The 12,218-nt window shown below is 43.9% G+C and overlaps 2 protein-coding genes across 2 annotated transcripts in view; one reads left to right on the forward strand and one right to left on the reverse strand.

The window, feature by feature from the left end:
* Positions 1–5,384, forward strand: part of plxnd1 (plexin D1) — a 69,482-nt gene extending 64,098 nt beyond the window's left edge. Inside the window, exons 34-36 of the mRNA XM_078414324.1 lie at positions 1,750–1,890; positions 2,116–2,190; positions 2,610–5,384. Of these exons, the coding sequence (XP_078270450.1) occupies positions 1,750–1,890; positions 2,116–2,190; positions 2,610–2,726 (333 nt within the window). The 3' untranslated portion in view covers positions 2,727–5,384. The remainder of the gene's footprint in view (positions 1–1,749; positions 1,891–2,115; positions 2,191–2,609) is intronic.
* A 126-nt stretch (positions 5,385–5,510) lies between these two features.
* On the reverse strand, positions 5,511–10,045 carry LOC144601639 (uncharacterized). Its single transcript, XM_078413870.1, has 5 exons — positions 9,949–10,045; positions 8,862–9,124; positions 7,873–7,987; positions 6,430–6,491; positions 5,511–5,932 (listed from the first exon to the last, which is right to left on the reverse strand). Exons 1-5 carry the CDS (start codon positions 10,043–10,045, stop codon positions 5,612–5,614), a joined length of 858 nt encoding a protein of 285 aa, XP_078269996.1. The 3' UTR covers positions 5,511–5,611.
* Between the last annotated feature and the right edge of the window lie 2,173 nt (positions 10,046–12,218).

Consider the following 12,218-nt stretch of genomic DNA (forward strand, 5'->3'; position numbering starts at 1 on the left):
CTTCTACACTCTGACCATCACCATCTGCAATTCATCCAACAACGGTGGTGTCGTCGGCGAACTTGAAGATGGAGTTTGCACTGTGTCCGGATACACAGTCATGAGTAGAGAGTGAGTAGATCAGGGGGCTGAGCACGCAGCCTTGAGGTGCTCCCGTACTGATTGTTAAAGAGGAAGAAGTATTTCTACCAATTCGAACAGACTGATCTATGGATGAGGAAGTCAAGGATCCAATTGCAGAGGATGCACAGCTTTTCCCCTCATGGGAATGTACCTGGAGAGCAGCTGAAATATCTCCACCTTGAACACAGTGCATTGCCAAGCTTTGATTCCAATCATCAGAGCCAAACTTGTAGTTGTTCTATTGAAAATGGAGCTTCAATTTACTATTTTTACCTTGGTTCATATCCATTAAGAACTTTTCCTATCCATGCATCTGTCCAAGTTTTTTAAAAATGTTGTTATTGTACCTGCCTCAACTACCTCCTCTCGCAGCTCATTCCATATACCCACCACCTTCAATGTGAAAATGCTCCCCCTTGGTTCCGATTTAATCTTTCTCCCCTCACTTTAAACCTATGTCCTCTAGTTGTGGCTATACCCTTTGGACCTCTCGTCTCCTCATTTAATTTGCTTCTATTTCCTCTTCTTGTTCTGGTGTTATTTATCTCCCAATCCTTTTGTACCTTTTTGTATTCAAGCTTCTTGTACAAAAACCTAGAAAAACAGACTGACAGGAGTGATTTACAGACAGCAGTCAAACTTTCCCTTCCTTTGTACATTCATCTCCCATCCCCGTGTCCCTTATTTACCTTTTACCCCTCCTGTCTCCCGCCAAATATATCTCTCCTTCTGGCATTATATTTCACTCTTCTCTCCTTATCTGACACCATTTGGCTGCTTTTCACCGTGGGCCCTTGTCATTTCTTTTAGATTTAGAGATACAGCGCGGAAACAGGCCCTTCGGCCCACCGAGTCCGCGCCGCCCAGCGATCCCCGCACATTAACACTATCCTACACACACTAGGGGCAATTTTTAAAAAAACATTTGCCCAGCCAATTAACCCACATACCTGTACGTCTTTGGAGTGCGGGAGGAAACCGAAGATCTCGGAGAAAACCCACGCAGGTCACGGGAAGAACGTACAAACTCCATACAGACGGCGCCCGTAGTCAGGATCGAACCCGAGTCTCCGGCGCTGCATTCGCTGTAAGGCAGCAACTCTACCGCTGCGCCACAGTGCCGCCCATTTACTCCACCCATTTGCAAATCACCCCTTTCCCTCAGCTGTATTCTCTTATCATTTGCCAGGCTTTGTCCCAACCCTATCTCTCCATTCCAGCTATCTCTCCTCTATACTATCATTCTGAAGAAGGGTCCTGACCCAAAACATTGCCCTTCCATTTCCCCCATAGATGTTGCCTGACGGTTGAGCTCCCCCAATTCTGTGTGTTTTGCTCAAGATTAAACAAATGCCAAGATTCCAGCTGTGCTGGGCCTCAGGTGGAGTTTGTGCTACCATTTTGTGACAGAGCGACAAACCCAAGCACAGTTTGGAGCTCATTGAATCATTATGGTATTGCTTCATGATAATACTAGAAGTAGCTGTGGATGGCCAACAAATCCCAGGTCCTTAAACTATCTGTCCCTTCCAACATAGCCTTCAACAGATAGTTTCTCGCCCTTGATGAGAGGCCATTTGATGCAGCACTTGGTAATCCTCATGTTCCTTTTCTTGCTTCCATTAGGATTCGCCAACAAATAAACTCCTGTATGCCAAAGAAATCCCTGAATACAAGAAGGCCGTGCAGAGATATTACAGAGAAATCCAGGAAATGATCACACTGAGTGAACAAGAAATGAATGCTCACCTGGCAGAGGAATCCCGGGTGAGTAAAGAGAATGTAAGAGCAGAGCAGAGCAGCAGGAGGCAACACAGCAGGAAATTTCAAACAGCACTACCGCTGCACAGCAAGTGTAATTCATTCAACTTCATATCGGGATATTGCTCAGTTTTCTCCATGGATAAGTTATGTTAAATAAGAGGATACTTCAGGGCTTGGGGGGGAGTAAGCTGCAATTTTTAAAAAACATTTTCATTACTTTCTTTACAGAAACACCAACATGAATTTAATACCAATTTTGCATTGGCTGAAATCTATAAGTATGCCAAGCGATATCGCAATCAGGTAAGTCCACCAACATTATATTTCCAAAATGTTTCAACTCTTCAGAACGCACTATTATAGCAAATCAAGTCAAGAAAAAGAGGCAGGCTTGCTCTTTGACAGCCCACCTCATGTCACTCACTCACTCAAACACTAGCCATGAGACTCACTCAGTCTGGGACACACACAGACTCATGAACTTACAAAAACGTTGTCACAGTGACAGATGCACATTCACTCCCAACCATGCACTTCAGTAGTCACCTGTACACAGGCATAGAGTGACATGAAAGCTCCCACACAAGCCCAGCATCGATTTTGTCAATGATTTATGTTAGATGCATTGGATGAGTTTCAGAAAGACCCTTTGTGAATGTTCAATGCTGTTGACCGGTCACATAACAAACTTCAGACTCATGCTCTTTCCCCTCTCCCTCCAGGTGATGAATGCCTTGGAATTAAACTCAACGACCAGACGCATGCAAATGCAACACAAGTTTGAGCAAGTCATTGCACTGATGGAGGACAACATTTATGAGTGTTGTAGTGAGGCATAGCTGGTGAACGTTTACAGAATGAATGACTAGGACCTGCCCTTCCAACACAAAGCCTTCTACAGATAGTTTCTTACCACAACATGCTGCCCTTTAATGATCCGATGGCTTCAGTAGCCCACAGAGCTTCACACCCATGTCAACTGGTGTGGCAGCATGAGTTAGTGCAGGTATGTTTTCTCAATGCTGTAGGTGGCAAGACTCAAAGTGGTATGTCTGGGGTTGATCGTGAGTACAGTGTATGCTGTCTTGATTAGAGAATATGCAAAGTTCAGCATGGAGGTGGGGGGAAATATAAAGTGAGGAAGAGAGGTCCTTTAAACAGGGAGAGGCCACGACTGCACAACCAGCTACTGTGAGCGTCCTCGCTGAGTGGTGCGAAAGTTGTCCGATATAATTAGAGAAGACATGGGCGGGAGCGGAGGATATGGTCTAGACCAATACTACTGCCGAGAGCACTGTTCATTCTGAAGGAGCATAGGGCACTGTACAGAGAACCTTAATTCCACAGTAGAATAACAAAAGGAGATTGGTGCAAGGGTTGGGGAATAGGGTGGCTATCACTGGAGCCACATTCTCAGGGGATCATTTCTGACCTTGGGCTTGAATCTGAGGCAGTGATTTGTAAATGAGATTTTATTACTTTCATATTGTGCAGTTTGTTTCAGCAGCTGACCCAGTGTCCTGAGCCTACCTGCTGACTGCTACGTCTTGAAATCAAAGCTTCCATTTGATGTGCTGTTTTATTTTATAAACTCTGCTACTAACCAAGCCAGCTACGAACCCATCTCCTGCGATTCAAGCAGTGGGAGGGCTTGTTTAAACCTTGCTGCAGTCTTATGTGTGTGGGGGGAGGATAGGGAAAGGGCAGTTGGCCCCTGCAGGACAAGGCAGGAGTTCTGCTGTCAGGAGGAAAATCGACCTCCATCCCTTCCCAGCAGGCAGTGGTACTGCAGTAGAAGGGTAGAACAGAGGGCTTGTTGCTGATAAAGCCCAAGCCTTCACTCCAACGTGGTGCGTCAGTACAGTCTGTAGTCTGAAGCACATCCAGGCCACATCAAAGGGCGGTGGAAAATAGGGGTGAGGTCACAGGCTGACAGGTGCCCTCCCTAATTTATCCAATACAAATATCTATTGAAAAACAATACTGAGATTTTCTACTTCTACTAACCTTCACTGACATTGCAGATGAACTAGTAGCACTGATGTTGAAAAAGGATCTGCAAGATAGAGCAGAGCTGATGCAATTTTTAAAGTCAAATATTTCAATCGTCAACAGTACTTTTCTTGGTTAGACTTGCTCCCCAAGCTTCCTGTTTCAGGTATAATAGTCGTTTAGCCATTTCAAGTCACTGGCTCAGCCAGTGGAACATTTCCTGTCCTTGCTTCTTGATGCACGTGTTTGGGGCTACCCCCATTTAAAAAAAAAAGTATTACAAGTATAGATTAATCAGCAGTAGTAACACTTGCACTTCTCAGTACCTCTCCCTTTCACTAGAACAGCTGACACATTAAGGCATAAATGTAAGGCACCAATAATGAACCTTCATTCTTAGTGACCCAATATAATCCTTCCATTGTACTAAAGTCAACATATTTTTCTGCTTCTTCAGTGTCACTCACTGAGCTACTCTTACTCAGGGTCACTGCTCAAGGTAATATCAAGAGTGTAATGTTCACAGATTAACCCCCAATCACACTGGGAGTAGCATGGCTGTGGGAGCCGTCACCATCCATTCACAACCCATCCACTAGTCCCAGCATCACACTGGTCCCTATAACCAGCCCACCAGTCCTGGCCATCATAGTTCCGTGCAACAATAACCATAAGCAAAGAGCAACTATTTATTATCTGTGGGAAACTGAAATTTTGCAAGTACGCAGTAAATAGAGGCCTGACTGAGGTGCATGCACATGCACTCAAGATGAGTTACCTGGAGATATTCAGAGGAAGGGGCTTTTGCATCAGTTGATGGAACCACTTGCTTTGCCAAGACAAAACAGACAAGTTTCCAATGTGCTCGAGAGCAGATGTGTTCATGCAGGGTGTGCTCCTACTGCGTTGGTAAAACTGCCTTCATATTCCTTGCCAGCAAAGGATGGCAGGACCCACGTGTGTTCAGAACCAACACAAGGTGATCATGCTAGTAGTGTTGGCTGATCCTGATGCTCGCGGAACCAGGGCTCTGGCTGCGAGTCTGGCTTGTACTATTCAGCAGAGACTAGGGCAGCACCTGCATTCTGTGTTGACGCCCAGCCTAGAGACCTGCTGACATTTAGGTCTTGCTGAAATATTCAGATAGGGTCAATGGGAGGACAGATCACATGAAACTTGGATCAGCATCTCAAAGGGATTTCCTGAACTCACCAACGAAACATGCATTTCACATCATTAAATTGGCTTTATACTCTGAATACTTCACATCATTACCTAGCAGAGATGGCATGGACAGATGGAGTCCCTCGTTTTCACAAAGCCATTTGTATCCACTTCATGGTCTGTGGGACGAGTTGATGTAGTGCCTAGCAGTCTGGTGTAAGTGGCACCGTTCTTGCAGCATGTTTACAATGTAACTGAAACAGTTACACTACAGAGGAGTGTGTGTGATGAATTGTACCATGTTAAACCAGCTCTTGCCTGCCTTTTGTTTTAATTAAATGTTTACATACACTGGCTTTCTCAGTCTTCGTGTTTGGAGATTTTTAGTTTTGGAGATCCAGTGCAGAAACAAGCCATTTGGGCTTAAAGAGGAGGATTCAGAAGACATCTGGTGAGAACTTTATTGAAGAAATATACAAAATACATAAAATGTCAAGCTGCTATTCATTTGTTTGGAGTATTGCTCCCTGCCCAGCAGACAGAGTGCACCCTGTGGTGATCTTGTCCATCAGAAGCCTCTCCTTGACCCAGCCTTACTGGTGACTGGTTGAGGCTCTTCTGGACTTGGTTTCTGTGCCTTGCTTGATTCTCCTTTTCGTCCTTGGCTCTTTGGGCCTTTCTTAGGGTCAGATGATGGCTCTTTCAAAGCCTTCTTTGGCAAGGTTTCTGAAGGTCCCCCTCCCTTTTTCACAGCTTTACCTGTTTTCACTGTTCCCAAAGGCTGTGCAGGTTTTTTATTCACTACTTTCTTTCCTTCAGCTTTTGGCAGTTTATCAGATGGCTTCTTGGGCAATTTCTTGGCATCTTCTGACTTGCCTTTCCCCAATGCCTACAATCAGGAGAATTTGCTTTAGCAAAGCCTTCCAAGCAATGAGATTTTAAACTAATCTGACAGTCCTAAATCAAGCCACAAATGTACAAGCACGAATTAACACAAAATGAGCAGGTGTATAGCTACACAGCTGGCCTACCTTTCAGTGGAAATTTTGACATCCATCCCATCATGAACCATCACATTTTTCCCCACCAGGTAGAAATTTATAGGATTGAAGTGGATAGATTCTTAATGTGGAAGACACTGCAACCTTTACATTGACAACATTTGATCTCTACACCGCAATACAGAGTCTGGAAGGGCACAAGAATAGTGACATCTTTGTGCATTGGGGGAGGGTGGTGGCCATCTCTAGAGCACCAAACCTCACAATCCTCTAAATGTGGAAATCAGATCAGCAAGTAGCAGAGCCTGGAGGCAAGGCCCAAGCTCACCTTCAACAACATTTGAGTTTAGATGCCAAAGGGAGACTTTATAAAAAAATCACTTACTTTCCCAGATTCCACTCCTTTTTTATTTGAAGGATCTGCTGACTTCTTTGGCTTTTTTGAATCTGCAAAGACATTAAGCTGGTTGGGAGTTTTCTTTACGAGGTCACATTTGTGAGTTAGAGTACAATATGACAGACAAGTGTTAACAGGACTGCCCTGGCAGACCGATTGTTTCTGCCTGATCCTGTCACACAGAACAGATTTCCAAACACCTCAATTTTATCTCATCTTGTCCAATCCCTCTGACCTACATCCAGGATACCTCACTTCAATAACTCTCAATTCTGAGCCCCCCATTGCCATTTCATTACCATGGATATGCAGTCCCTTACACCCCAGTTCCTCACCAGGAAGGTCTTGGGGCCCACCAGTTCTTCGTTATAGAGACCCAATCACTTCCCCTCTGTTACTCTCTGCTTGGCAGATTGTTTCATCACCCTCAACTTCGACTCCTCTCACTTTCTGCAAGTGAAGGATGTAGCCATGGGCTTGAGGGCCTAAGCTAATGGGAGAGGTTCAGTGGGCTAGGATTGTATTCCTTGGACTGCAGCTGGATGTGTGCAGGGAGAGGGATGATCTTAGGAAGGTGTATTTGATCATGAGGAATAAATGCACACTCTCTTAACCAGAGTAGTTGTATCAAGAACCAGAGGATATAGGTTTAAGATGAAGGGTGGGAAAAGGAGGAAGAAATAGATTTAATAGAAACCCAAGGGGTAACTATTTTAATACACAAAAGGGTGTAGGTAAATTGGATAAGCTACCAGATGAGGTACAGTAGTGGAGGCAGGTACTATCAATATTTATAGAAAGTTTGGACAGATACAAGGAAAGGTTTAGAAAGATATCAGCCAAACACAGGCAAGTGACTAGTGTAGATGGGGCACATTAGTCAGTTGGGCAAGTTGGGCTGAAGGATCTGTTGCCATGCTGTCAAACTATCCCATCTCACCCTATAACTCAAGACCTCCAAACCCGAGCAATATCTTATGAACTTTTTCTGCAGCTTAATCACATTGTTCCTGTAGTGTGGTACAACTTCAACTTGCACACAATGCCTCAACTGAAGGTTTACAACTTACTTGCCTTCACCACCCAGTCTTCCCATGTTGCCATTTAAGGAACAAAGTACTTGTATCTAGATCTGTTCAATGCTCCAACATCCTGTCTTTCACTCTTTTTGGCTGGCCCTTTCACATGGCAATAGAGGAGACTATAGGCTACAAATTCCATTTGATTTTAGAGTTACCAATCTATCCACTCCACCACTCTTGGGGACAAGAGAGCATATATAGCCATTGGATTCCATAGACAAACACAGGAGCATTTGAAAGCTTGTTCAACCCAGAAACATGGATAAAGGATCAGACAAAGAAAATATCAAATAGTTGGCTCAATTGTTGGAACAAGTTTGGATGAACAGAGGGAATCGAGTATCATTACCTGATCTTTTATCAGCTTCAGTTGTCTTGACTTTGACCTTTAGATCTGTTTTTGTAGAGTCAACATTTGGATTGCTGTTTTCTTTGGGGCTCTTCACTGCTTTATTAGCTGCAAGCTGGGAAGTGGTAACAAAAGATTTCAGATACATCATGCAAAATCACTTCAATTTAGAAACTATTTAATTTAGGGTTATGAATCAGTAAAATAGCTGTGAATGCATTGATGGGGGTGGAATAGAAAGGTTGGTGGGCTGGGGACTTCAGCACTGTTAAACATGCAAAAAGCAGAATTATTGCTGGAGTGGTTTCCATGACAACATTTAGCATCCCCATTGGACACCCAGTGTCTTTAAATACAAAATGGATGCAGGGAAAATACACAGCAGACTACCCCCCCAAGCTTGTTCCATCATTTAAGGTCAGTGGATCAGCTCCAGGCATCAACTCTTGCCCACAGCCCTCAATTCATTTTTTCAAAAATGTATCTACATCCTCGTAAATACCACTCAAAGGTGGTCTAGCCTACAGAGATTCACCATCCTCAGAAGAAATTCCCAACCTGAAGCTGTAAATGAACTCCCCCTTATCTTGCAAAATAGGCCAAAACATGCCGGTTCCAGAGTAGACATCATTCTGCAAGTCAGAGTTCAGTACAGTGTTCATGCAAAAATCACAACAATTGATTTCTAATCATCCAAATACATCACATTCAAGGTGAATGTCAGAAAGTGTTAGCAGGTCAAAAGCTTCCAGAGCATTCAAATTAATGGCAAATTGCATTGGGGCCTAATTGGATTGAAGCAAATAATTGAGATAACAAGGATCAAAAGCATTTGTAGTTTTAAGCCAAGTTGAATGGCATTCACCATTACAACAAATATTTTTTTAAATCTCAAGTGCAGTCACTTTGTGAAGTTTCTATTCATTCAGCTGGACAATGGGTGTAATTAGTTAAAAGGAGCAACATGCAGTTGTAGAGAACATGCTTACCTTGAATCGTCCTGTCGCTCCAGTTGCTTTTGAGCTTGCAGGCCTGATGAGAACACCCTTTTCAAGACCGACACTCAAGGCTCTCTTCAGATTGGTTTTGAGAAGGATGGGACTCACTGTTGGGTAAGCCGAGAGAATGTAGTTCTTTATAGCTGGCACTGAAGTACCTTTGCGATCATTGGTATTCTCCAAGGCCTTCACTATCATTTCTAAAATGGGAGGGCGTTTGTACCGCAACATAACACTGGTTCTCCTGCTAGTCGCTGGAAGACAAACAAGTGTTGAGGAGAGGAGGAGAATGGGGGTTGACAACTTTGTTACAGACGATTTTGCTTTCCAATTCTAGGCCCAACAGATTAAAAAAACTAGTTATTGAACGGAATCACATTGTTTATCAAAGGAGAAGGTAATGGAGGGAGAACAGTTATGAATCCACAATCCAGGGGAAGGCCAAGTATAGCAGTTGGGCCACAGGTGTGGGAGAAATTACAGGACCTCAATTTGAAATATTAACCACAGTTTCAGTGTAGCGTTCACATGAAGATACAGCAGGTTTTAATTAAACTTTTAATAAAGGTATATCAACTGCAAAAGTTACTTTTTGAAGCAGATTGAGATAACTTACATTATTTTCCAATATTTAAACCTAACTGGGTATTAACACCAAGAAGTAGTTTAAGGAGTATATAAATCAGATTGGATGGTGTTACGTTAAAATTGTACAGAGATGAACAGGTTGAATGGGACAGTCAGTTTCTCAAGCAGGAAGAGTTACTATTCCTGATGCCAAGGAGTTATTCAAGAGCATCCATCAGCACGTGTAACTATTGCATCAAGATAGTGAATACAAAAAGAGACCCACAGAATAAAATAATTCTGAAACAAAAATCATCAAGGAGACAAATCTAGAAACTACTTAAAACTTTACCAAAAAAGGCTTTATAGCAACACATCAGCCTGCACTGAGTTAGGTTGCTCCAGGTTATATGCCACCTGTAGAAGAGTCTGGATTAAATGGAAATGTTTGGGCCTAGTGTTTTCTCCAATCCTCCTGCCCAGGGAACAAGTACACCCAATCGGCCCCTACCTGCAAGAGAGAGTTGTCGGCTCCCAGACGGGACCACCTTCACACCAGTTGCTTGAGAGCCACTGGCTGGACTGCCTGTTGCTTTCGTGGGCGTCATGATGATTAACAGTGCAATAGATGCCCGAGTTGGAGGCTGCCTATATACTGAGTGAGTCACACTGAGTTTGTCTCTGATTGGCTTAAACTTGAACCTCATTGAATCTACCAATGAGTTTGCTTTAGGTGTAGATAAGTGTGCTGAGCTCTTCCTTACTGAGAGATTAATAGAAATAAACAAGTAGGGGTGGTGCTGGCTCTGGCTCAATTCAATTCAATTCAATTCAATTCAATTGCATCAGCAGAATCCAAACTTCAAATCACAATTATGGGTTATTTAAAAAGGTGATTTTACCATCAACAGAACTTGTCACCATCAATATTGCCTTTTGTTCAGTGGTTTCTGGAATTGATTCTGTCTTTTTGTATTTACTGTCTTGATCAAATTATTTAAAGGCAATACCTGTTGATGCTCTTGAATTACTTGGTATCAAGAACAGCGACTCTTCCTGCTTGATGAACTGACTGTCCCACTTAAACTGCCTCATTCCCATAGGAGTTTAACATCAATGTTTGTTTCATTGACCCCCCAAATCATGGTCAGCTCACACATGGGCAGGGAAAGCTCCTCCTGATGATCACCTGCCATCATCCCTCAGCTGATGAATCCATGGTCCTCCATGTTGAACAACCCTTAACAAACTGACAGCAGCAAGCATACAGAGTGCACTCTGAGTGAGGGCTTGAATGCCCACTTACTGAATCATGTATTGACTCAATTTAGGGGTAGCACAGTGGTGCAGCTGGTAGACCTGCTGCCTCACAGCACCAGAGACCTGTGTTCGATCCTGACCTTGGGTACTGTTTGTGTGGAGTTTGCATGGTCTCCCAGTGACTGAGTGGGTTTCCTTTGGATTCCTGGCTTTCCTTCCACATCCTAACGAGGTGTGCGTTTTCAGGTTAATTTGCCTCTGTAAATTGCTCCTAATGTAGAGGGAGTGGATGAGATATTGGGATCCCAATGAAGCAGTGTGAATGGTTGGCATGGTCTTGGGCCGAGGGACTTGTTTCCATGTTGTATCTCTGACTAAATTTCATTTTTTTATTATAGATATTTAACTAAGGTAATGTTGAGGACCAAGGATTCTGGGTAACCCAAATAATGGGAGCTTCCTGGTATCTGTTGACTTCATCAAACTTACATCCTGGAAGACTTGTGAAGTCTTCCTTTCGCCCTACACATGCTTGTCAGCAACCCCAACCTGTTCCCTGTAGAAGTATTAGGTTGTCCATTCTCTGGCTGAGGCCTAACAGTTCCTGTGATTACCATACACCCACTACTCTGTTGGGCTGCAGTCTGATTTTGTGGCTTCTGTCTTCAGCCTTCTGCTTACCACAGCTGCTCGTCTGGGAGTTGCCGGCGGAGTATCGTAGTCAGGTCGGCGTACTGAAGGTGTTGGCGGTATTCCCATGCGTCTGCTGCTCTTGCCCTTGCCCTTCTTGCTGCAGAAGTCAAGGGTTTTGAAGATGTTGTCGGAGTAGCCTGGATGAGTAGCTGCAGTCATTTTGCAGATGGTGCTCACTGCAGTTATTGTGATGGAGGGAATGAATGACAAGGGTGGTGGATGCGGCAACAATCAAGCGGGATCTTTGTCCTGGAGAGTGTTGAGCTTCTTGAGAGCTGCTGGAGCTGAGGTCACTACACTTGCCTGATGTGTACCTTGTTAATGCTGGGAAGGCCCTGGAGTGTCAGGTGAGTCATTCACTGCAGGATCTGATCCCTGACATGTTCTCATAGCCATAGTGTTTACATGGATGACGCAGCAGAGGTTCTGGTCAGTGGCTAATGCGAAGATATTGGAATGACGGAAGGAAAGAAAGACAACCCCACAGTGCCACAAACCCTTGGCAAACTTCACGGGAGCACCACACTGACAAATGAGTGCCCTTCTTATTTGTCATGGTAGTACCCAGGACAGGACAGTGTGCACCATTCATGTTGTCTTGCTGTTTTACAATATTCCTGCAGTGAATCCTTTAACCTTCTTTTAAGGGACAGGACTGGCAGCTCAATGTTCCAAGGTGCAAATGCTACAGGAGGGATAAAAATGGAATTAAGAGAGGAGGGGGTGTTACATTTTTGATTAGGGGGAGCATCATGGTGATACTTAGAGAAGGTATTTTGGGGAATAGTTCAATGAGGTTACATGGGGGGGGGGGGAGGGGGGGACTGA

The sequence above is a fragment of the Rhinoraja longicauda genome, chromosome 17 (assembly GCF_053455715.1).
Source record: "Rhinoraja longicauda isolate Sanriku21f chromosome 17, sRhiLon1.1, whole genome shotgun sequence".
Classification (NCBI taxonomy): Eukaryota; Metazoa; Chordata; class Chondrichthyes; order Rajiformes; family Arhynchobatidae; genus Rhinoraja; species Rhinoraja longicauda.